Here is a 26,620-nt window from a genome sequence, read left to right on the forward strand (position 1 = left end):
CACGATCTGAAAATATCGACACTGGTATCCCATTAAGTCTTACAATCTCTTGAACATAAGCCTCAGCATATTGATTCATTGGATATGTCGTCTTGACCGGGAGAAAATGTGAAGACTTGGTCAATCGATCCACGATCACCCAAATAGAATTAAAGCCCTTCTAAGTCCTTGGCAACCCAACAACAAAATCCATGGTGACGTGTTCCCATTTCCATTGCGGTATATGTAAGGATTGCAACAATCCCGTCGGCCTTTGATGCTCAATTTTAACATGCTGACAGGTTAGACATTAAGAAAAAAATAATATGATATCTTTCTTCATACTTGGCCACAAGTAAAGTCGTCGAAGATCATGGTACATCTTGGTACTACCAGGGTGTACCACATATGGCGCTGTATGAGCTTCAACGAGTACATCTCTTCGAATGTCATCACCAAAAGGAACACATATCCTACCTCGAAAGGTCAACAAACCATCACGTTTCAACCCAAACTCAGAAACCCCTGTTAATTCACTCTTTCTCTTCAACTCCAGTAACTGATTATCAAACTGTTGTTCCTTTATAATTCTATCAAACAAAGTTGAGCGGAGAACCAATACAAATAATCGAGCTACTGTACCTGAAGATACCCGAGTTATCTCATTTCTTTGCAAATCAATCAACAATGGTTTCTGAATCATGGAACCCAATACAGAACTCGACTTCAGACTCAAATCATTCGTAATCACATTAGCCTTACCAGGATGATAGTTGATGGTGCAATCATAGTCCTTCACAAGTTCCAACCATCTCCGCTGCCGCATATTAAATTCTTTTTGTGAAAACAAATAACTCAAACTTTTGTGATATGTAAAAATTTCACACTTATCACCATAGAGATAGTGCCGCCAAATCTTTAAGGCAAAAAACACAGCCGCCAATTCCAAGTCGTGAGTGGGATAATTTTTCTCGTAATCCTTCAACTGACGAGAAGCATAAGCTATCACTTTCCCATGCTGCATCATTACAACACCTAGCCTCTACATTGAAGCATCTGTATACACAACAAAATCCTCAGTACCACAAGGAAGTACTAAAATAGGTGCAGAAGTCAACTTAACTTTCAGTGCTTGGAAAGATTGTTGGCACTCTATGGTCTATTCGAACATGCTAGACTTCTTTGTCAAACTCGTCAACGGCAATGCTATCTTTGAAAAATCCGCTATGAATTGTCAGTAATATCCTGCCAACCCAAGAAAACTTCTAACCTTTGTAACTGTCTTTGGATTGGACCATTGCTTAATGTACTCAATCTTGGATGGATCCACCGATATTCCCTCTTTCGAAACGATATGGCCCAAAAACGCCACCTGATCCAACCATAATTTTCATTTCTTTAACTTAGCATATAATTGCTTATCCCTCAATAGCTGCAACACATTTCTCAAATGCTCACTATGAAGTTCTCGTGTCTTAGAGTAGATCAAAATGTCATCAATAAAAACAATGACAAAGTTATCCAAATAAGGCTTAAAGACACGATTCATTAAACCCATGAAACTGAAGGAGCATTGGTTAGCCCAAATGACATCACCAAAAATTCATAATGACCATACCTCGTTCTAAAAGCAGTATTTGTTATATCCTCTTTTTCAGCCTTCAATTGATGATACCTTGGCCGGAGATGTATTTTCGAGAACACTGCTGCTCCTTGCAATTGATCAAAATGATCATCAATCCTCTGCAAAGGATATTTGTTTTTAACAGTTACCTTGTTTAGTTCTCGATAGTCAATACATAATCTCAAATATACATATTTCTTTTTCACAAATAAAACTAGAGATCCCCATGGCGAGTAACTAGAAAGGATAAAACCTTTATCTAATAGATCCTGCATTTGATTCTTCAATTCTTTCATCTCGGTCAAAGCCATTCTTTATGGAGACTTAGAAATTGGGGCTGTACCTGGAATCAATTCAATAACAAACTCTACCTCTCGATCAGATGGTAATCCAGGCACCTCCTCAGCAAACACATCATGATAATCATACGCTACATCAATATCCTGCAATTGCATATTACTTTCTTTTCTCACATCCAACACCGAAGCCAGAAAACCAATACACCCCTTGTGCAACAATTTAGTAGCTTGCAAACAAGAAATAATGGGAATACTCAACGAAGAACCTAAACCAACAAACACTGCACTCTCATGATCATCTGCTAAAAACTTCACTGTCTCGTCCACACAGTCAATCATTTCACAAAAAGCAGACAACCAATCCATACCCAGTATGACGTCAAAGGAAACCATCGGAATAACAATTAAATCAACAAACAAAAATCTCTTACCCATCTGAACAGGACATGCCTTAAAGATACAAGTTGTCCAAATTTCATCTCCAGAAGGTAACAAAATATTAAAATGTAAAGGCATGACAGTAGGTTCAATAGACAAAGAGTGCATAAACACTTCAGAAATAAAAGAACGTGTCGCACCAGCGTCAATTAATGTAAGTGCTTCATTGCCGGATATTAAAATATTACCTGATATTACCGAAGAATAAGGATTCGCACCCTCTTTAGTCATTGCGAAAATTCTACCATGTACTCATCTTTTTTCCGAAGCAAGAGAACACTTCTGTGCCGTGTGTCCCAATTCTTTGCATCTGTAACATCTGCCACTACCAATCAAACATTCTCCTTTGTGTGGCTTGCCACACTTAGGACACAATGGTCTTTCAGAATCCGAGGAAGACAAAGGATCTTTGTTACGCGACTCCATCTTACCTTTCCCTTTGTGGCCGCCACGAGCATGAGCACTTGACAATTGACCTCTCACTCGGAAAGTCTGTCTTCTTAAATGTCGCTCCTTCTCGATCTCCTGTTCATCATGTTCGGCAAGCAATGCTTTTTCAACAATGTCTTGATATGTGACCACTTTCGACATGTGAACATCCCTCCTAATCTCTGGCATAAACCCATGAAGAAAATGATCTCCCTTATCTTTATCATTTTCGGCAATAAAGGGAACAAAGACGCATCATTCCTCAAATTTGAGAGTATATTCATTGACATTCATGGAGCCTTGTCTCAACTCAAGAAATTCTTTTACCTTTTTGGCTTTAACTTCACTTGAATATTACTTTCCATAAAATAAATCCTTGAACTCATTCCACTTTAATTCACGAATGTTAACAGTAACTTTGGTGGCTTCCCACCAAATATGGGCCGCATTCACCAACATAAAAACAGCACAACTCACTTGATATTTGTTAGTGAACTTCAAATAATCAAATATAGCCTCCAATGAATTTGTCAACTGAAGATCCACTAGTGGATCAGGACCACCAATAAATTCAGGAAGGGTTCATCCGCCTGAAACGATCATAAGAACCATCTTCAGTGATTTTCGTTCTGCCTTGACCCCTGCCCTGGACACGACCCTGGGTCGAGGTTTGCATGCTCAATAACTGTAGAATCTGTTCTCCATGGACCTTAGCCTGTTCTTTTAATAGCTTACTGAATTCGTCCACAACTTTCGCAGTCTTATAAGTAGTAGAAGTCCTATCATCCCCTTCGGTGTTTTTTCTCTTGGGAGGCATTTACAACACATAAGCTCACTTCAACATAGCTAGTAAACAATTATATATCAATGGCAATGAAATAGAATTATTCTCAATGTTAAAATAAATAGGTGCATGATCATAAACATATCGGATTGTCCTAGGTAGAAGAAGTCATATATGGTTCGAAGAAACAGCTCTGATACCAATTGAAACAACCCTCCCCCAAGACATTTAATTTTTAAAAGAAATAACATGCGCGGAAGCATTATATTTTAAAGAGGAAAATAAAACTCGAATAATAAAAAAAACAATATGAAACCTTTAACATAACCATACCCAAAAATTATCATAATAATATTTTCAAAATCACCACTAAAATATACGTGACTTTTTCCTTCAAAATACAAAATACCCATGACTACAATTGTTACACAAAAACCCAAATAAGTATTACAAGTTTTTCCCCTTTTCTTGCCATATGACTTCTTCCACCTTTAACAATCCTTTAAACCTTTCTTGTCACCTGCATCACATGATATTAACTGGAATGAGATTATAACTCAGTAAGTAGAAAGCGAAAAACAACAATTAAATATACATAGGCTTGGGCTTGAATAACATGGCTATGGCAATGAAAGCTATATAATACCATATTCAATGAACAATAGATAACAATGAAACAATGATGGTATTTCATGACATGGATTAAAGAAAGAAATTGATAGTCATGTGACCTGTGACATGTGACTATGAAATATGTACCTCTTTGATATAAATATCAAAACTGTGAGATACACCTTTATCATGAAATTGGGCAATAACATGTATGTAATTACTATCAATTCTTCACTTTAATCATATAAACTTCATTGAGGAAATTTAACAAACATATGATAGGCACAATGGATTACTAGCTCTTTTATCAATGAATTCAATTGTATTCTTTGATCAATGAATATATATCAATACATATGTCAAGAATATATCAATGAAGGAGCTAGACATCAATAAACGTGGCTTTTGTACATATATATATATATCATGTGAGCAAAGAAAAGAAGCCTCTACTTACAACCCAAGAAGCAAATGGTTGCTATGTTGATTATGAAGGAATTCCTACAATAAAATACAAATAATCAACCATTAACTTCACCAACGATCATAGAAATCAACAAAACCAATTATACCTTCAACTCCTCAAACCCACTAACTCAAAAATATAGAGTCCTTACCTTGGATCTTGGAAATTTAGGTAGGAGAAACAAAGAAGCTACTGGAACCCTTGCACTTGAGTGGGAAGATGAAGGAGAGAAACTTGTAGGGGAAGAAGCTTGAACCGATATAAGCTAAGGGAGAAGGTTGGAAATGAGTAGAAGTCTCTAGAATGGGTATTTAAAGCCTTTCCTTCGCCCAAAAATCGTGTTTCTGAGTAGCACTTCTTCACTGACTAGCGCCACGGCACCTTCTCCTTGGCGCTGCTGCGCCCCATTCTCAAGGCTGCGCTCAGGCTTCGGCCCTAGCAGCGCCGCGGTGCTGGGCGCTGCCTCCTGCAGCTCAAGCTCCCAACGGCGCTGCTTCTGTACCACACCATTAAACACAAGCTCACCTAGGATGCACTTGAACCATAAACTTCTTTTCTTCCAATTCCATGCAATATCAATGCAACAAAACATCCAATTACATGTTCACCTCATCAATATAATCCAACACCAATTATGAAACATAACACTGACACAATAATCATGCTTTTACCATTCCAATGAACATAACAAAAATCAATAAACATCCCACATAATCTCAACCATCAAAACCATCAATTCAATCCCACCATTATACCTTCACAACCCTAACAATTCCTAAAAAACAACCATACATTGATAAACCAGGAATATTCAATAACCATATTGATGTCATAATATGAAATACCAACCCTGCCAACAATTGTACACAAGAACCATAACAATCACTATATATGAAAAACACCAAACCAATGAATAACATCATTGACCATAGAAGGATAAAAGGTTGGGATATTACAATCTCCCCTCCTTATAAAAATTTCGTCCTCGAAATTTTTTACCTTCAAATAAATCTGGATGACGTTGTTTCATCTCTTCCTCCGGTTACCATGTGGCCTCTTCAATCACTCGATTCCTTCAAAGAACTTTGACAAGACCAATTTCTTTATTCCTTAACACTTTAACTTTGCGATCAAGTATTTGAACCAGCATTTCCTCGTAGCTCAAGTTAGGTAAAACATCCAATGATTCGTGCCGAATAACATGAGATGGATAAGAAAGATACTTGCGGAACATAGAAACATGGAAGACATTGTGAATTAGAGCAAAGTCCGGTGGCAATGCAAGACGATAGACTCGGTCTCCAATCTTATCAAGAATCTCAAACGGCCCAATATATCAAGGACTAAGTTTACCTTTCTTACCAAATCGCATAACTCCCTTGAGAGGAGCTGTCTTAATGAAAACATGGTCACCAACCTCGAATGCCAAAGGCCGTCGTCTCACATCGGCATAACTTTTCTGTCTAGACTGGTCTTCATTTTCTCTTGGATCAATGCTACAACATCTGCTGTCTGTTGAACCAACTCTGGGCCCAACATCTTCCTTTCACCTACCTCTTCCCAATATAAAGGAGATCGGCACTTCCTTCCATATAAAGCTTCATAGGGTGCCATGCCGATTGAAGATTGTTAGCTTATATTATTTGTGAACTCAACAAGCGGTAACTTTGAATCCCAACTACCAGGAAAATCAATGATACAGGCTCTCACCATATCCTCAAGAATTTGGATAACCCTTTCTGATCGTCCGTCACTTTGAGGATGATAGGTCGTACTAAAGGCTAGTTTCATTCGCAAGGCTCTATGTAAATTCTTCCAAAACTTAGATGTAAACCTTGGATCACGATCTGAAAATATCGACACTGGTATCCCATTAAGTCTTACAATCTCTTGAACATAAGCCTCAGCATATTGATTCATTGGATATGTCGTCTTGACCGGGAGAAAATGTGAAGACTTGGTCAATCGATCCACGATCACCCAAATAGAATTGGTGCCCTTCTGAGTCATTGGCAACCTAACAACAAAATCCATGGTGATGTGTTCCCATTTCCATTTCGGTATAGGTAAGGATTGCAACATTCCCGTCGGCCTCTGATGCTCAATTTTAACATGCTGACAGGTTAGACATTCAGAAAAAAATAATATGATATTTTCTTCATACCTGGCCACCAGTAAATTCGTCGAAGATCATGGTACATCTTGGTACTACCAGGGTGTACCACATATGGCGTTGTATGAGGTTCAATGATTACATCTCTTCGAATGTCATAACCCAAAGGAACACATATCCTACCTCGAAAGGTCAACAAACCATCACGATTTAACCCAAACTCAGAAACTCCTGTTAATTCACTCTTTCTCTTCAACTCTAATAACTGATTATCAAAAAATTGTTCCTTCAAAATTCTATCAAAAAAAGTTGAGCGGAGAACCAATGCAAATAATCGAGCTACTGTACCTGAAGATACCAGAGTTATCTAATTTCTTTGCAAATCCAGCACCAATGGTTTCTTAATCATGGAACCCAATAAAGAACTCGAATTGCGACTCAAAGCATCCGCAACCACATTAGCTTTACCAGGATGATAGTTGATGGTGCAATCATAGTACTTAACCAGTTCCAACCATCTCTGCTGTAGCATATTCAATTATTTCTGTGAAAACAAATAACTCAAACTTTTGTGATATGTAAAAATTTCACACTTCTCACCATAGAGTTAGTGCCGCCAAATTTTAAGGCAAAAACCACAGCCGCCAATTCCAAGTCATGAGTGGGATAATTTTTCTTGTATTCTTTCAACTGACGAGAAGCATAAGCTATCACTTTCCCACGCTGCATCAGTACAACACCTAGACTTTGCTTTGAAGCATCTGTATACACAATAAAATCCTCAGTACCACAAGAAAGTACTAAAACAGGTGCAGAAGTCAATTTATCTTTCAGAGCTTGGAAAGATTGTTGGCACTCTATGGTCCATTCGAACATGCTAGACTTCTTTGTAAAACTCGTCAGCGGCAATGCTATCTTTGAAAAATCCGCTATGAACCGTCTGTAATATCCTGCCAACCCAAGAAAACTTCTAACCTTTGTAACTGTCTTCGGAATGGACCATTGCTTAATGGACTCAATCTTGGATGGATCCACCTATATTCCCTCTTTCGAAACGATATGGCCCAAAAACGCCACCTGCTTCAACCAGAATTTTCATTTCTTTAACTTAGCATATAATTTCTTATCCCTCAATAGATGCAACACAGTCCTCAAATGCTCACGATAAAGTTCCCGTGTCTTAGAGTAGATCAAAATGTCATCAATAAAAACAATGACAAAGTTATCCAAATAAGGCTTTAAGACACGATTCATTAAATCCATGAAAACTGAAGGAGCATTGGTTAGCCCAAATGATATCACCAAAAATTAATAATGACCATACCTCGTTCTAAAAGAAGTATTTGGTATATCCTCTTTTTTCACCTTCAATTGATGATACCCTGATCGGAGATCTATTTTCGAGAACACTGCTGCTCCTTGCAATTGATCAAAAAGATCATCAATCCTCCGCAAAGGATATTTGTTTTTATTAGTTACCTTGTTTAGTTTTCGATATTCAATACATAATCTCAAATATCCATCTTTCTTTTTCACAAATAAAACTAGAGCTCCCCATGGCGAGGAACTAGAACGGATAAAACCTTTATCTAATATCTCCTGCATTTGATTCTTGAATTCTTTCATCTCGGTCCGAGCCATTCTGTACGGAGCCTTAGAAATTGGGGCTGTACCTTGAAACAATTCAATAATAAACTCTACCTCTCGATCAGGTGGTAATCAAGGAACCTCCTCAGCAAACACATCAGGATAATCCTACACTACATCAATATCCATCAATTGCATATTGCTTTCTTTTCTCACATCCAACACCGAAGCCAGAAAACCAATACACCCCTTGTGCAATAATTTAGTACCTTGCAAACAAGAAATAATGGGAATACTCAACGAAGAACCTAAACCAACAAACACTTCACTCTCATCATCATCTGCTAAAAACTTCACTATCTTGCTCACACAGTCAATCGTTGCACGGTAAGAAGACAACCAATCCATACCCAGTATGACATCAAAGGCAACCATCGGAATAACATTTAAATCAGGAAACAACAATCTCGTACCCATCTGAACAGGACATGCCTTAAAGATACAAGTTGGCCAAATTTCCTCTCCAGAAGGTAACAAAATATTGAAATGTAAAGGCATGACAGTAGGTTCAATAGATAAAGAGTGCATAAACACTTCAGAAATAAGAGAATGTGTCGTACCAGTGTCAATTAATGTAAGTGTTTACTTGTCGGATATTAAAATATAACCTAATATTACCGAAGAATAAGGATTAGTACTCTCTTTAGTCATTGGGAAAAATTCTACCATGTACTCTTCCTTTATCCGAAGCAAGAGGACACTTTTGTGCCGTGTGTCCCAATTCTTTGCATCTGTAACATCTGTCACTACCAATCAAACATTCTCCTTTGTGTGGCTTGCCACACTTAGGACACAATGGTCTCTCAGAATCCGAGGAAGACAACGAAGCTTTGTTACGCAACTCCATCTTACCTTTCCCTTTGTGGCCGCCACGAACATGAGCACTTGCCCATTGACCTCTCACTCGGAAAGTCTGTCTTATTAACTGTCGCTCCTTTTTGATCTCCTGTTCATCATGTTCGGCAAGCAATGCTTTTTCAACAATGTCTTGATATGTGACCACTTTCGAAATGTGAGCATCCCTCCTAATCTATGTCATCAACCCATGAAGAAAATGGTCTCCCTTATCTTCATCATTTTAGGCAATAGAGGAAACAAAGACTCATCTTTCCTAAAATTTGAGAGTATACTCATTGACATTCATGGAGGCTTGTCTCAACTCAAAAAATTCTTTTACGTTTTTGGCTTTAACTTCACTTGAAAATTACTTGGCATAAAATAAATCCTTGAACTCATTCCACTTTAATTCACGAACGTTAACAGTAACCTTGGTGGCTTCCCACCAAATATGGGCCGCATTCACCAACATAAAAACAGCACAACTCACTTTATCTCTGTTAATGAACTTCAAATAATCAAATATAGCCACCAATGACTAGATACACTCAAGATCCACTAGTGGATCAGGACCACCGATAAATTCAGGAAGGTTCATCCTTCTGAACCGATCATAAGAACCATCTTCAGTGATTTCTGTTCTGCCTTGACTCCTTCCCTGGCCACGACCCTGGGTCGAGGTGTGCATGCTCAATAACTGCTGAATCTGTTCTCCATGGACCTTAGCCTGTTATTTTAATAGCTTACTGAGTTCGTCCACAACTTTCGCAGTCTTATCAGTGGTAGAACTCCTATCATCCCCTTCGGTGTTTTTTCTCTTGGGAGGCATTTCCAGCACTTAAGCTCACTTCAACATAGCTAAGAAACAATTATATATCAATGGCAATGAAATAGAATTACTCCTCAATGTTAAAATCAATAGATGCAGGATTATAAACATACCGGATTGTCCTAGGTAGAAGAAGTCATATGTGGTCCGAAGAATCTGCTCTGATACCAATTGAAACAACCCTCTCCCAAGACATTTAATTTTTAAAAGAAATAACATGCGCGGAAGCATTACATTTTAAAGAGGAAAATAAAACTCGTACAATAAAAAAAACAATACGAAACCTTTAACATAACCATACCAAAAATTATCATAATAATATTATCAAAAGTCACCACTAAAATATATGTGACGTTTTCCTTCAAAATACAAAATGCCCATGACTACAAATGTTACACAAAAACCCAAATAAGTATTACATGCCAAAAGTTTTTCCCCTTTTCTTGCCATATGACACCTTTAACAATCCTTTCATTCTTTCTTGTCACATGCATCACATGATATTATTTGGAATGAGATTATAACTCAGTAAGTAGAAAGTGAAAAACAACAAATAAATATACAAAGGCTTGGGCTTTAATAACATGGATATGGCAATGAAAGCTATGTAATACCATCTTCAATGAACAATAGATAACAAGGCAATATAGATGGTATTTCATGATATGGATTAAAGAAAGAAATTGATAGTCCTGTGACATGTGACTGTGAAATATGTACCTCTTTGATATAAATATCAAAACTGTGAGAGATACACCTTTATCATGAAATTGGCCAATAACATGCATATAATTACTATCAATTCTTCACTTTATTCATAGAAACTTAATTAAGGAAATTTCACAAACATATGGTAGGCACAATGGATTACTAGCTCCTTTATAAATTAATTCAATAGTATTCTTTGATCAATGAATATATATCAATACATATGTCAAGAATATATCAATGGAAGGAACTAGACATCAATAAACATGGCATTTGTACATATATCTATCATGTGAGCAAAGAAAGGAAGCAAATGGTTGCTATGATGATTATGAAGGAATTCCTACAATAATATACATATAATAAACCATTAATCGTCACCAATGATCATAAAAATCAACCAAACCAAATTATACCTACAACTCCTCAAACCCACTAACTCAAAAATATAGAGTATTTACCTTGGGGCTTGGAAATTTAGGTAGGAGAAACAAAGAAGCTACTAGAACCCTTGCACTTGAAGTGGGAAGATGAAGGAGAGAAAAATTGTAGGGGAAGAAGCTTGAACCGATATAAGCTAAGGGAGAAGGGTGCAAATGAGTAGAAGTCTCTAGAATGGGTATTTAAAGCCTTTCCTTCGCCCAAAAATCGTGTTTCCGAGTAGCACTTCTGCACTAACTAGCTCTGCGGCGCCTTCTCCTTGAAGCGCCCCATTCTCGAGGCTGCAACGCCCTCATGCAGCCCAAGCTCCCAACGGTGCTGCTTCTGCACCACACTATCAAACACAAGCTCACCTAGGATACACTTGAACCATAAACTTCTTTTCTTCCAATTCCATGCAATATAAATGCAACAAAACATCCAATTACATGTTCACCTCATCAATATAAACCAACACCAACTATGAAACATAACACTGACACAATAATCATGTTTTTACCATTCCAATGAACATAACAACAAGCAATAACCATCCCACATAATCTCAACCATCAAAACCATCAATTCAATCCCACCATTATACCTTCACAACCATAACAATTCCTTAAAAACAACCATACAATGATAAACCATGAATATACGTTAACCGTATTGATGTCATAATATGAAATACCAACCTTCCAACAATTGTACACAAGAACAATAACAATCATCATATATCCAAAACACCAAACCAATGAATAACATCATTGACCATAGAAGGATAATGAAAGAGGAATGGTTACGGTGCCCGGTTGCGCAACGGAAGTTTTGTAAAATATGTTTTTCAACCAGAAAACAAAACCTAGCAACTCACAATATGTGTAGCAAATAACATAACACACAAAATATGACATTCATAGGGTGTTTTAAGATTTTTATCTATCAATCTTAAAATATTGATTGTGCCTCCAACTTAGTGTTGTCAAACAACTAATCTCTTCAAAGGATGACAATCTACAAGCTTCCCTTTAAGCACTCCTTGCTCAAAATTAGGTCCACCACTAACAAAGTAGTGTAATAGCCAAGCCTGGTGAACGGTACGGTTTAAGATTTCGTATGATCATTGACTATTTGGTTAAGTTTTAGTATAGTTTTGATGTTAAGAGTTGTGATTTATGGTTTATAGTATTGTTGATATAAGTGTTGTGTAGTTGTGTTGTAGCATTGTTGCGATTTAATTCATGGTAATTAGTATATTGAGCCAATTGGTATGAGGCCAATTGAGGTGGTTGGACTATATATAGAGGTGCAACTTTCTTGTTGGGAGTGTTGCCGAATTACGAGGAGAAGCAGCGTTGCGATTCGATTTTTGTTGCATAGAGTTTATTATTGGCTACAGAGGAAAGTGCACCCGCACTGGAAAAGGCACCGCACCTGCGGTGGTGGGACAGAAGCAAGACCGCACCTGCTGTATAAACGGCACCGCACCCGCGGTCGATGCTTCCAGATTTGTGATGTTTTCCAGTAAGCTCAGCGCACCCACGGTAATAATGTTAGCGCACCTGCGGTCGTGAACAGTAGAAGCGTGTTTTCGAGATTTAAGTGATATAAATCATGAGTTGGTCCATTTTTCTCTCATTTTCACCCATTCTTCTCGATTTCTTCAGCAAAGTGACCTAGGGTTTCTTCATTTCTTTCTTCCTTTCTTTGGTTCTAGCCTATTGTTGGATTATTGAAGTTAGAACAAGGTTATTTTGGGTTCAAGAAGCTAAGGTAAGCTTGTGGCTTTGTTTATTCTTGGATTATGATGATTGGGAAATCATGGGTTTGTTGATTATGTTGGTTTTATGGAGTTAATGTTATGGGTTTGTGTTTATTGAGTTGTTGATGGTGCAATACATGGTTTATTGTTGTAAGTTGTGTATCAAGAGATTAGATTCAAGGTTTCAATTGGTTGTAAGTGGAATTTATTTCTTGTGCTCACATGATAATATATGAAACGTCCTGTCCTTTTTATTGCTTTAAAAGTACTAGAATTTTTTTTTTTAAACCTCACATAGCATCGGCCGAACCATAAAATTTCATAAAATACTTTTGACATCATTTTAAAATAAACAACCAACTAACTTTTTTTCTAAATCTAAAAATAACATTTGAAAAGTATAGCTCATACTATAACCTCTCAAAAATCACTCATACTCATGATAAAAGTCATAAAATCTTTTAACATAAATCATAACATATATGCGGAAACTAGCGTAGGTCCTCGGGTCATGTGCACCTTAAGTCCAGTCAGATTAACCATCAAGACCTCCATTAGCATTATCATGATAACCTGCATCATACACACCTAGTGAGTCTAAAGGCTCAACACGTCATATTCTTGATAACGAGTAATACGTAATACAATTAATATATAACAGTGAAAAATATTTGTACTTAAAATATCGTTTTCATGAAGATGCATAAACATAAATATTTTCGTAAACATTTTCATGATACATAAAACCTTTAAATAAAAACATTTTCATAATCTTATGCATAAACATTTTCATATAAACATAAACATATTCATATTCGTATCCATATTCATATCCTCATATTCATGTTCATGTTCATATTCGTGTTTGTTGAATTCAGATCGTGATTGTGACTCGTATTCTTAAACGTATTGGGCGATGGATCCATCTAAAGAAACCACAGTACTGGGTGGTGGGGACACCAGCAACACTCTCACCGATCAACTGGGCCTTGGCCAACGTATTAACATATTCGTATTCGTATCACGTATTCGTATTCGTATTCGTATACAAAGAAACATGATCGTCGGGCTCCCACTTGGACCATAACCCTCACGAAATTTCCAACATGTAGTAGTCACAATCCCTTCACGTCCTTCAACATAATATCATCACTTAATAAAAACATGCATATAATATCATTTTATTTTGAAACCAAGCATTCAACATATCTTTTACATGTCCAATGTAATCTTTAATAATTCATGAACATTTCAAAATCATATTTACACATATAAAAATTCATAAACATACATAACCATTGAAAATAATCATATTATCACATAAAACAGCTTTCAGGACACTGCCATGACGTTTACTAATTTCTAGGTGTAAAAAGACCGTTTTACCCCTGAACGTATAATTTCTAGTTTTTGATATTTTCTTGAATTCATTGACTCTAACATGTCCCAAATAATTATTTAAGCCTAAATTAATTTTCTCATATTTTTATTTGGCATAAATCGATGACTTTTAATTTAATCTTTAAATGTGACGTATTAATGCGTTTTAATCTCGAATTAAACCAAACCTTAATATAAAATTCCCAAATTGAAAACTTAGACTTTTAATAATTATTTAAGCTTAAATATAATTTTTCATAATTTTATAAGTCATAAAACTAGGCGTTTTAATTAACTCGTTAATTAGCGTTTCGTGCGGCGATTAAATCCCGAATAAATCCAAAACTCATTATTTTGATCCCAAATTTTAAACATAACATTTTTATGATTTATTCTACCCTTCCAAGTCATGAGCCACCCTCGTGGACCCATGGATTCGATTTAAGTTCTTTAATTTTCGTTTTCGACACCTTATAGAACACACCGAGCCATCTCCTAATTTACTCGAGCCACTCCCGAGCCACCTTGAACCAAATCCTAGCCAACTCACCTAGGAACCCTACTGACAAAGCCCAGCCCGTAAAATCAGCCCTGGCCCGCTCAAAAAGCTCCTGGAACTCGACCCATATTTCTGCACGTTTGAGTGTGTGTGCTTCCTTGCATGTTTAGGACTCCTAACCCCACAAGGACTCTCCCAGCCGAGCCACCACTGAGCCCACCTGACCCTAACCTTCCCTGGACAATTTGCAGACCATACCCAGACCAACCCAAGCCCCTACACCAGCGCACAAGCCACCTGAAGAAGGCACACCTGTACGTGACTCTATGATGCAATCCCCCCCACGTTTTCTGTTGCTAGCCACCCAACCACCGAGCCGCCCCTTGAACCAGCCCCCCAAGCACTCTACTAGGACCCTAAGGACCTAACCTAGCCCAGAGCCCCCAGGCCGAGCCCTCTCTTCCCTGCACAAGCTGCCAACCTGCGCCCCCTTGCTGTAACTCACGGGTGGGAGTCCTTCTTGGATAGGACTCCTCCCAGCCCACTTATCTCGAGTCCTAGCATGGCTAGGACTCTTCCCTTGACTCACACATGACCCTAGCCCAGCCTGGTCCAGCCCCTGCCAAGCCAAGCCACAAACTCCCCATCAACCGAGCCCCTTGATTAACATGACAGAAAGTTTGTTCCATCTTGGTTCATGAACGTGTGCAGCATATCTCTAGTGTTTTAGGACTCCTTAAACTTGTGTAAAACCATCCTTTACCAATCCCTAATCATGGAAGCCCCTTAGTACATGTAACTCATGGTTTTTGGATCAAAATACATGTTTTAAAAATCATATAAGGTGCATGTACGAAAATCTTCAAAGGTGCAACTTATTTTCATGCAATTTCAAACAAAAATAAATAATATGGTGTGATGATGAGTAAAAGAAGAATATGGCGTGCCTTTGCGTATTAATCGCACGATAAAAACGTTGACGATTTGCGAAGAACGGCGACGAACGATCATGGCTTGAATTTCCTTGAAGAACCTTCAAACTTTTCTCTTAATTTTGTGATGTGTGTGCTGTGTAGAAATTGGGAGGAAAAGAATTCTAAATTTGTTGGGGAAGGGGGCGTGTAGTTGTAGGTTTAAGGGTGGGGTTTAACATATTTTATAGTCTGAGTAATCACTAATTAGGCTTTAGCCCATTAAGTAGGTAATTTAGGCCCATTGATGCTTAATTAGAATTTTAAAAATAGTTTTGTCTAATAAAGTTTGTGAATTTATTCGCCGGGTTGCCAATGCGTTTGTATTTTTTTGAAAATCCAACACCGATAAAATTTACGTCCCGGTGTATTAAATTATCTCAAAATCCCATATTTTCAAAAATAAGAAAAACCCACAATCATATTTTAAATAATTAAAAATAATTATTTAATAAAAACATTTTCTATTATCAGCCATCGGTCTCAGTTCCTCGATCGCAACTCGAATAACCTTTAAAAATACATTTTTAATGCAACCATGTAGAAAAATATATTTTAAACAAGTAAGTATGCACAACATAATTAATTAATGCAATTAAAATATTTAATCAAAATACAAGAGAATTTAATAATTGCATGCACGTGGTTTGCATGGACTTTAAAATTTTCGGGGCATTACAATCTCCCCCCCCCCCCCTAAATTGAATTTCGTTCTCGAAATTCGCTTATCTTTGATAACCCAAAGTTTATATTCGGTTCTAGTATCCCAAAAATATACGCTTCCGCTACGCTACTCTAATAAAACTTAAATTCTAGAAAGTCCTTACGTCTTCTTGATCTCAAATAAATTTTTCCTCTAAATCTTTATTTTCAAATCGCAACTTAAAAAGACCCATATGACTTAGTGCTATTATTATTATAACCTCGAATTTACATTTTTCTTACGATCCCCAACATTAAAATATTAATAACCGAACTTATCGTATATTATTTTCCTTATTTTATACCCAAAATATTCATCAACTTATCATATTTCAACCTTAAATCCTAAATGCATCCTCTAACGCTTAGATTTTTTTCAAGCCTAATATTGTTTCATCCTTAAAAACCCATGAACAACATTCCTTATAACACTATAACCAAGATATCCCAAGGTCCCAAATATTATTAAAAATCTAAATTATCGAAAATTTTTATCATTTAACCCATTCAATTCTCGCTTATTGCTAAACTAGTTCCCAAATTCCTTAATATTTTCAAAATAAATTCTTAATTTCCAAAAAAATCATCCTAATTGGTTCTTAATTTCCAAAAAAATCATCCTAATTGGTTCTTAATTTCGAAAATCTTACGATTAACCCATAAGTTCTTGGCATTCTTAATTTCCTGCTACGAGTTTCTTATAACATAATTTCGATAATTTTAAACTTATTTACCCTAAAAATCAATTCTCATAATCAATCTTACCTTTCATCAAAATTTAAAATCCTAATTTATACATTTTCTTACTCCCAAAGTCGTTGTAATCCTCGAAAAATTAATACTTACGTCTAATTCCTAAAAATTAATTCGACTAGTAACCATGAATCATAAATATTTTCTTAGAAAATCTACGTGTCCCAAAACATTCATAAAATTTACGATTAACTTATAGCCCAAAAATAGAACGTCAACACTAAAACTCAAATATCAAGATAGTCCAATTCCACCACAAAATCAACATGCGTTGAAAAATAATTTTTCATTTCATATCATATCACGTATACAAATTCTAGAGCATGTAAAACATTTATCCTCATAATGCTATTAAACATGTGACGTAAACATTTAATTCATGTACTTATGCAGGTAATATCATAAAATCATATAAAGCATGTAAACTTACAAATTGAGGCTTGACGACTGATCTTTCCGGCACTGATGGTGGCACAACCCTTTACAGAACCATTGCTCTGATACCAACTGAAACGTCCTGTCCTTTTTATTGCTTTAAAAGTACTAGAAATATTTTTTTTTAAACCTCACATAGCATCGATCGAACCATAAAATTTCATAAAATACTTTTGACATCATTTTAAAATAAACAACCAACTAACTTTTTTTCTAAATCTAAAAATAACATTTGAAAAATATAGCTCATACTATAACCTCTCAAAAACCATTCATACTCATGATAAAAGTCATAAAATCTTTTAACATAAATCATAACATATATGCGGAAACTAGCTTCGGTCCTCGGGTCATGTGCACCTTCAGTCCAGTCAGATCAACCATCAAGACCTCCATTAGCATTATCATGATAACCTGCATCATACACACCTAGTGAGTCTAAAGACTCAACACGTCATATTATTGATAACGAGTAATACGTAATACAGTTAATATATAACAGTGAAAAATATTTGTACTTAAAATATCGTTTTCATGAAGATGCATAAATATAAATATTTTCGTAAACATTTTCATGATACATAAAACCTTTAAATAAAAACATTTTCATAATCTTATGCATAAACATTTTCATATAAACATAAACATATTCATATTCGTATCCATATTCATATCCTCATATTCATGTTCATGTTCATATTCGTGTTTGTTGAATTCAGATCGTGATTAGTGACTCGTATTCTTAAACGTATTGGGCGATGGATCCATCTAAAGAAACCACAGTACTGGGTGGTGGGGACACCAGCAACACTCTCACCGATCAACTGGGCCTTGGCCAACGTATTAACATATTCGTATTCGTATCACGTATTCGTATTCGTATCCGTATACAAGGAAACATGATCGTCGGGCTCCTACTTGGACCATAACCCTCACGAAATTTCCAACATGTAGTAGTCACAATCCCTTCACGTCCTTCAACATAATATCATCACTTAATAAAAACATGCATATAATATCATTTTATTTTGAAACCAAGCATGCAACATATCTTTTACATGTCCAATGTAATCTTTAATAATTCATGAACATTTCAAAATCATATTTACACATATAAAAATTCATAAACATACATAACCATTGAAAATAATCATATTATCACATAAAACAGCTTTCAGGACACTGCCATGACGTTTACTAATTTCTAGGTGTAAAAAGACCGTTTTACCCCTGAACGTATAATTTCTAGTTTTTGATATTTTCTTGAATTCATTGACTCTAACATGTCCCAAATAATTATTTAAGCCTAAATAAATTTTCTCATATTTTTATTTGGCATAAATCGATGACTTTTAATTTAATCTTTAAATGTGACGTATTAATGCGTTTTAATCTCGAATTAAACCAAACCTTAATATAAAATTCCCAAATTGAAGACTTAGACTTTTAATAATTATTTAAGCTTAAATATAATTTTTCATAATTTTATAAGTCATAAAACTAGGCGTTTTAATTAACTCGTTAATTAGCGTTTCGTGCGGCGATTGAATCCCGAATAAATCCAAAACTCATTATTTTGATCCCAAATTTTAAAAATAACATTTTTATGATTTATTCTACCCTTCCAAGTCATGAGCCACCCTCGTGGACCCATGGATTCGATTTAAGTTCTTTAATTTTCGTTTTCGACACCTTATCGAACACACCGAGCCATCTCCTAATTTACTCGAGCCACTCCCGAGCCACCTTGAACCAAATCCTAGCCAACTCACCTAGGAACCCTACTGACCAAGCCCAGACCGTAAAATCAGCCCTAGGCCCGCTCAAAAAGCTCCTGGAACTCGACCCATATTTCTGCACGTTTGAGTGTGTGTGCTTCCTTGCATGTTTAGGACTCCTAACCCCACTAGGACTCTCCCAGCCGAGCCACCAATGAGCCCACCTGACCCTAACCTTCCCTGGACCATTTGCAGACCATACCCAGACCAACCCAAGCCCCTAGACCAGCGCACAAGCCAATTGAAGAAGGCACACCTGTACGTGACTCTATGATGCAATCCCCCCCACGTTTTCTGTTGCTAGCCACCCAACCACCGAGCCGCCCCTTGAACCAGCCCCCCAAGCACTCTACTAGGATCCTAAGGACCTAACCTAGCCCAGAGCCCCCAGGCCGAGCCTTCTCTTCCCTGCGCAAGCTGCCAACCTGCGCCCCCTTGCTGTAACTCACGGGTGGGAGTCCTTCTTGGATATGACTCCTCCCAGCCCACCTATCTTGAGTCCTAGCATGGCTAGGACTCTTCTCTTGACTCACACATGACCCTAGCCCAGCCTGGTCCGGCCCCTGCCAAGCCAAGCCACAAACTCCCCATCAACCGAGCCCCTTGATTAACATGACAGAAAGTTTGTTCCATCTTGGTTCATGAACGTGTGCAGCATATCTCTAGTGTTCTAGGACTCCTTAAACTTGTGTAAAACCATCCTTTACCAATCCCTAATCATGGCAGCCCTATAGGTACATGTAATTCATGGTTTTTGGATCAAAATACATATTTTAAAAATCATATAAGGTGCATGTACGAAAATCTTCAAAGGTGCAACTTATTTTCATGCAATTTCAAACAAAAATAAATAATATGGTGTGATGATGAGTAAAAGGAGAATATGGCGTGCCTTTGCGTATTAATCGCACGATAAAAACTGTTGACGATTTGCGAAGATCGGCGACGAACGATCATGGCTTGAATTTCCTTGAAGAACCTTCAAACTTTTCTCTTAATTTTGTGATGTGTGTGCTGTGTAGAAATTGGGAGGAAAAGAATTCTGAATTTGTTGGGGAAGGGGGCGTGTAGTTGTAGGTTTAAGAGTGAGGTTTAACATATTTTATAGTCTGAGTAATCACTAATTAGGCTTTAGCCCATTAAGTAGGTAATTTAGGCCCATTGATGCTTAATTTTAACATGTTATTCCCTTCCATTTGATTCATGCTATGTATTAATACACTTTGTTGTATATTAGAGGCATTTTATGTCTCAATTGTGAAAAAGGGAATACAAAAGAAAGAGTATGCAAAGTTTTTGATGAAATGCCAAAGAGAGAGTTCAAATGATTTATTGGATTGATAGATAAATAGTCAGAGATTGCATGCAATTAGTTGATCAACGACCATAGGCTTATATCCCAACTGAGTATCGATTCATATCGATGTGATATAGGTACAGAGACAGAGATACTATTTAGATATCAATCAATCAGAGAAAATAGAAATACCATCGTTATTGTTATTCATGCTATGTTATTCATGTTTCAGAGTTGATGGTATTCAATGTTTTCAAAGTCATGTTTTTCAGAGTATGTTATGTATTCATTGTTATGTAAGAGTTCCGCTTGCTGAGTTTTATACTCATTTCAGTTATTTCATGTGATGCAGATAAGAGCGACGAGCCGGGACGTTGAATGGGGCCGGAGTCATATGCATAAGAGAGGGAAGGAAGAAGGCAATTTTTGCTAGCATTTTGGACATGATCACAAAAATGATATTTTGTATTTTGTTGTATCATTTCATTGATCATATATATACTTTTGATTATATATTGAAATGTATTTTAAATCCTTCTTTTTTTAAAGAAAATTTTAAATTCCGCCGTAATTTTATTAAAACTGGTCAGAGGTGTTACATTTAGTGGTATCAGAGCACCGTTCTTCGGACCAATGCATATGACTTCGTCTACTTTCAACAGTCCGGGTATGTCTTCTTCTACATCTATTTATTGTTATGGTTGATATGTATTATGTGAGCACATTGTAGGAGTTAATGCCTCCTAAGAGAAAAGCTACAGAAGGTGAGGATAGTTCTTCATCGAGAGTTGTCGACGAGTTCGGCAAGTTATTGAAAGAGCAAGCCAAGGTCCACAATGAGCAGAACCAACAGTTGCTCTGTATGCAAGGAACATGTCAAGGTAGAGGCCAAGGGAGAGGCCAAGTGGCTCAAGAAGTTGGAACCGATGGGATATTTACTGCTTTCAAGAGGATGGATTCACCTGAGTTTGCAGGAAGAACTGATCCATTGATGGCCGTAGAGTGGATCAAAGCACTTGAGGCAATATTTGATCATCTTAACTATGAAGACAATGACAGAATTGGTTGTGCAGTATTCATGTTAGTCAAAGCTGCACGCATTTTGGTGGAATGCTACCAAGGTTAGTGTGGATGTTCCGGCATTGAAGTTGCAAGAGTTCACTGATCTTTTTTATGACAAGTACTTCCCAGATGCACTTAGAGCTCGCAAAGTGACTAAATTTGTAGAGCTTCGTCAAGGAGGTATGAATGTCGATGAGTACATTCTGAAGTTTGAGGAGGGCTGTCTGTTTGCCCCATACATTGCCTCCAATGACAAAGATAAGGGTGCTCATTTCATTAGAGGCCTTCGAGAAGAGATCAGAAGGGACATCAATATGTCCAAAGCGGTGACATTTAAAGAGATTGTTGCTAAAGCATTGTTGGCCGAGCAAGATGAGAAAGACATTGCCAGGGAGAGACAGGCGAGGCAGCAGGCCATTGCTCAAAGGGGTCAGGGTTCGAACCAAAGAGGAAAAGGCAATTTCAAAGGGAAAGGCAAGTTAGAGCCGAGTTTTAAAGCACCGACAGTTCCATCTGATCCAGAGAAGCCGTTGTGTCCCAAGTGCAGTAGGCAACATAGGGGAGAGTGCAGATTTGGTACTCATACTTGCTATCGATGTGGCACTGCAGGCCATATTTCCAAGGATTGTCCAAGATGATCGAGTAAAGAGAAGGTGCAGGGTCGCATCTTCACCATGACGAAGAAAGGTATAAACCATGATTCTTCTGTGATCTCTAGCACTATTTTAATTTCAGGCAGAGTAGCTACGACATTGATTGATACAGGTGCTACTCATTCTTGTATGTTTGAACTATTTTTGAGATCTTTGGGTTTAGTTCCTTCTATTCTTCCCCTCCAGTTTAATGTTGTATTTCCTTCGGGAGATGTGTTGTGCCCGACATCTATTGTGTATGCGTGCTCTGTTCAAATTGATGAACGAGTGGTCTATGCCGATTTGATTGTTATTCCGATGGTTGCCTTTGATAGTATACTTGGAATGGATTGGCTATCAACCTATCGTGCAGTGATTGATTGCGTTGCCAAGACTGTGAAATTTGCAGATGATGGAGATAAGGAAGGTATGCTCGCCAGTGCAGGTACTTCGCTGGTCCTACCTTTTATTTCGTGTCTTGAGGCTAAGAAGTTGTTGTTTAGAGGTTGTGATGGGTTTTTGGCTTCGATTGTTGATATGGATAGAATGATTAAGTTGAATATTGATGATATTGATGTTGTGAAAGAATTTCCTGATGTATTTGAGGATGATGTGCCGGGTTTACCGCCAGACAGAGATGTAGGGTTTGTGATTGATCTAGTTCCGTGTACGGTTCCTATTTCTAAGGCTCCGTACAGAATGGCCCTTACAGAGATGAAAGAGTTGAAGACTCAGTTGCAGGATCTATTGGATAAAGGTTTTATTCGGCCGAGTTCTTCGCCTTGGGGAGCTCCGGTTCTTTTCGTCAAGAAGAAAGATGGGTCTTTGCGGCTTTGCATTGATTATAGACAAATCAACAAAGTGACGATTAAGAATAAATATCCGTTGCCGCGAATAGACGATCTTTTTGACCAACTGGAGGGGGCTACATTGTTTTCGAAGATTGATCTGCGATCTGGCTATTTTCAGTTGAAGGTTAGCGAGTCTGATATCCCTAAGACGGCGTTTCGGACCAGGTACGGTCATTATGAATTTTTTGTGATGTCATATGGTCTGACCAATGCTCATTCAGTCTTCATGGATCTTATGAACCGAGTTTTTAAGCCGTATTTGGATAGCTTTGTCATTGTTTTCATCGATGACATATTGATTTACTCCAAGACCAGAGAGCTTCATGCAGAGCACCTCAGAGTAGTTCTACAGTTGTTGAGAGAGAAAATGTTGTATGAAAAGTTGAAGAAATGTGATTTCTGGTTGGAGCAGATTTCTTTCTTAGGCCATGTTGTCTCGAAGGATGGTATAGTTGTTGATCCAGTGAAAATTGAGGCGATTCAGAAGTGGCCTATTCCTACCACTGTATCAGAGGTACGCAGTTTTCTTGGTTTTGCGGGTTATTATCGTCATTTTATTGCACACTTTTCAAAGATTGCCCTGCCGTTAACCAATCTGACGAGGAAGACTGTGAAGTTTGAGTGGTCCAATGAATGCCAAAGTGGATTCCAAGAGTTGAAAGATAGGTTGACGACAGCTCCGGTACTTGCATTGCCCAGTGGTTCAGAAGACTTTGTTGTTTATACCGATGCATCGAAGAAGGGTCTTGGTGCAGTGCTGATGCAACGTGGAAAGGTTATAGCCTATGCTTCTCGTCAATTGAAAGACTACGAGAAAAATTATCCTACGCATGATCTGTAGCTGGCAGCATGTGGTTTTCGCCCTGAAAATCTGGAGACATTATTTATATGGCGAAAAGTGTGAAATTTTCACGGACCACAAGAGTTTGAAGTATTTGTTTTCTCAAAAAGAACTCAATATGCGACAGAGACGGTGGTTAGAGCTTGTCAAAGATTATGATGTGACGATTGGTTATCACCCAGGGAAGGCGAATGTTCTAGCAGACACATTGAGCCGTAAGTCGAGTTCTTCTTTGAGTTCTATGATTCAGCAACCGTTATTGTTAGATTTGCAACGAGCGGAGATAGCTTTAGTGGTTCCTGGAACCATTGCTCGCTTTTCAGCGTTGGTCATTCGGGCTACATTGACGGACAGAATCCGTAGAGAGTAGGCCAATGATTTACAGTTGATAGAGATGAGAGCCAGAGCAGAGGAGAGAGGTAATTCAGAGTTTGGGATGAATAAATATGGTTTGATGACATTCAGAGGCCGTATTTGCGTTCCTACTGGTGATGATATTCGACGAGACGTCTTGACAGAGACACATACCGCGCCATACTCGATACATCCAGGTAGCACCAAGATGTATCAGGATCTTCGTAGACTCTATTGGTGGCCAGGTATGAAGAAGGATATTGCCATGTTTATTTCTCAGTGCCTAACTTACCAGTAGGTGAAAATCGAGCACCAAAGACCTGCTGGAACATTGCTATCATTGCCGATTCCTCAATGGAAAGGGGAGCATATTACGATGGACTTCGTGACTGGTCTTCCCAGAACATAGAAAGGTTTTAACTCTATTTGGGTTATTGTTGATCGATTGACCAAGTCAGCGCATTTTCTTCCAGTCAAGACGACGTATTCCATGAACCAGTATGCCGAAGAGTACATTGCTGAGATTGTTAGACTTCATGGTGTTCCTGTGTCGATCGTGACCCTAGATTTACTTCAGAGTTTTGGAAGAGTTTTCACAGAGCTATGGGTTCACGGTTAGCATTCAGTACAGCATATCACCCCTAGAACGACGTTCAATCAGAGAGAGTTATTCAGATATTAGAGGATATGCTCAGAGCTTGTACTATCGATTATCCTGGTAGCTGGGATTCCAAATTACCTCTTGTTGAGTTCACGTACAATAATTGCTACCAAGCGACGATTGGCATGGCACCGTATGAAGCACTTTATGGCAGAAAGTGTAGATCTCCCTTGTATTGGGACGAGATTGGCGAGAGGAAGATGTTAGGTCCAGAGTTGGTCCAACAGACAGCTGATGTTGTTGCTGTTATTCGAGAGAGGATGAAGACAGCACAGACGAGACAAAAGAGTTATGCTGATGTAAGACGTAGGCCATTGCAATTTGAGGTTGGTGATCACGTGTTCTTGAATATTGCACCTTTCAAGGGTGTAATGCGGTTTGGCAAGAAGGAAAAGTTGAGTCCAAGATTTATTGGCCCATTTGAAATCTTGGATAGAGTTGGTGATCGAGCCTACAGGTTAGCCCTACCGCCAGATCTTGATAGAGTTCTTAATGTTTTTCATGTCTCCATGCTCAGGAAGTATATTGGGAATCCTTCCCATGTTCTTCGCCATGAGCCATTGGATTTGACACCGAATTTGACGTACCAAGAGATTCCGGTCCAGATTCTGGATCGCAAAGTTAAAGTGTTGAGAAACAAAGAGATCGACATTGTTAAAGTCCTTTGGAGGAGTCATTTGATTGAAGAAGCCACGTGGGAACCAGAGGATGAGATGAAAAGTAAGTATCCTGAGTTATTTGCGCAGTGACGTCAATTTCAAGGACGAAATTCCTTTAAGGAGGGGAGATTTTAATAGCCAAGCCTGGTGAACGGTACGGTTTAAGATTTCGTATGATCATTGACTATTTGGTTAAGTTTTAGTATAGTTTTGATGTTAAGAGTTGTGATTTATGGTTTATAGTATTGTTGATATAAGTGTTGTGTAGTTGTGTTGTAGCATTGTTGCGATTTAATTCATGGTAATTAGTATATTGAGCCAATTGTTATGAGGCCAATTGGGGTGGTTAGACTATATATAGAGGTGCAACTTTCTTGTTGGGAGTGTTGCCGAATTACGAGGAGAAGCAGCGTTGCGATTCGATTTTTGTTGCATAGAGTTTATTGTTGGCTACAGAGGAGAGTGCACCCGCACTGGAAAAGGCACCGCACCTGCGGTGGTGGGACAGAAGCAAGACCGCACCCGCGGTATAAACGGCACTGCACCCGCGGTCGATGCTTCCAGATTTGTGATGTTTTCCAGTAAGCTCAGCGCACCCGCGGTAATAATGTCAGAGCACCTGCGGTCGTGAACAGTAGAAGCGTTTTTTTGAGATTTAAGTGATATAAATCATGAGTTGGTCCACTTTTCTCTCATTTTCTGTAAGGCTTGAGATTTATTAGTCTTCATTGATGTGATATTTGGAAGATACGAGTATGCATGACATGTAATGAGAGGCACTAAATGAGATTATGA

At 37.9% G+C, this 26,620-nt stretch overlaps 1 protein-coding gene across 1 annotated transcript; it reads right to left on the minus strand.

The window, feature by feature from the left end:
• Nucleotides 1-1,917: 1,917 nt before the first annotated feature.
• On the minus strand, nucleotides 1,918-2,571 carry LOC142554663 (uncharacterized). Its single transcript, XM_075665329.1, has one exon. It carries the CDS (start codon nucleotides 2,569-2,571, stop codon nucleotides 1,918-1,920), a length of 654 nt encoding a protein of 217 aa, XP_075521444.1.
• Nucleotides 2,572-26,620: the final 24,049 nt, after the last annotated feature.

The sequence above is a fragment of the Primulina tabacum genome, chromosome 8 (assembly GCF_025594145.1).
Source record: "Primulina tabacum isolate GXHZ01 chromosome 8, ASM2559414v2, whole genome shotgun sequence".
Taxonomy (NCBI): Eukaryota; Viridiplantae; Streptophyta; class Magnoliopsida; order Lamiales; family Gesneriaceae; genus Primulina; species Primulina tabacum.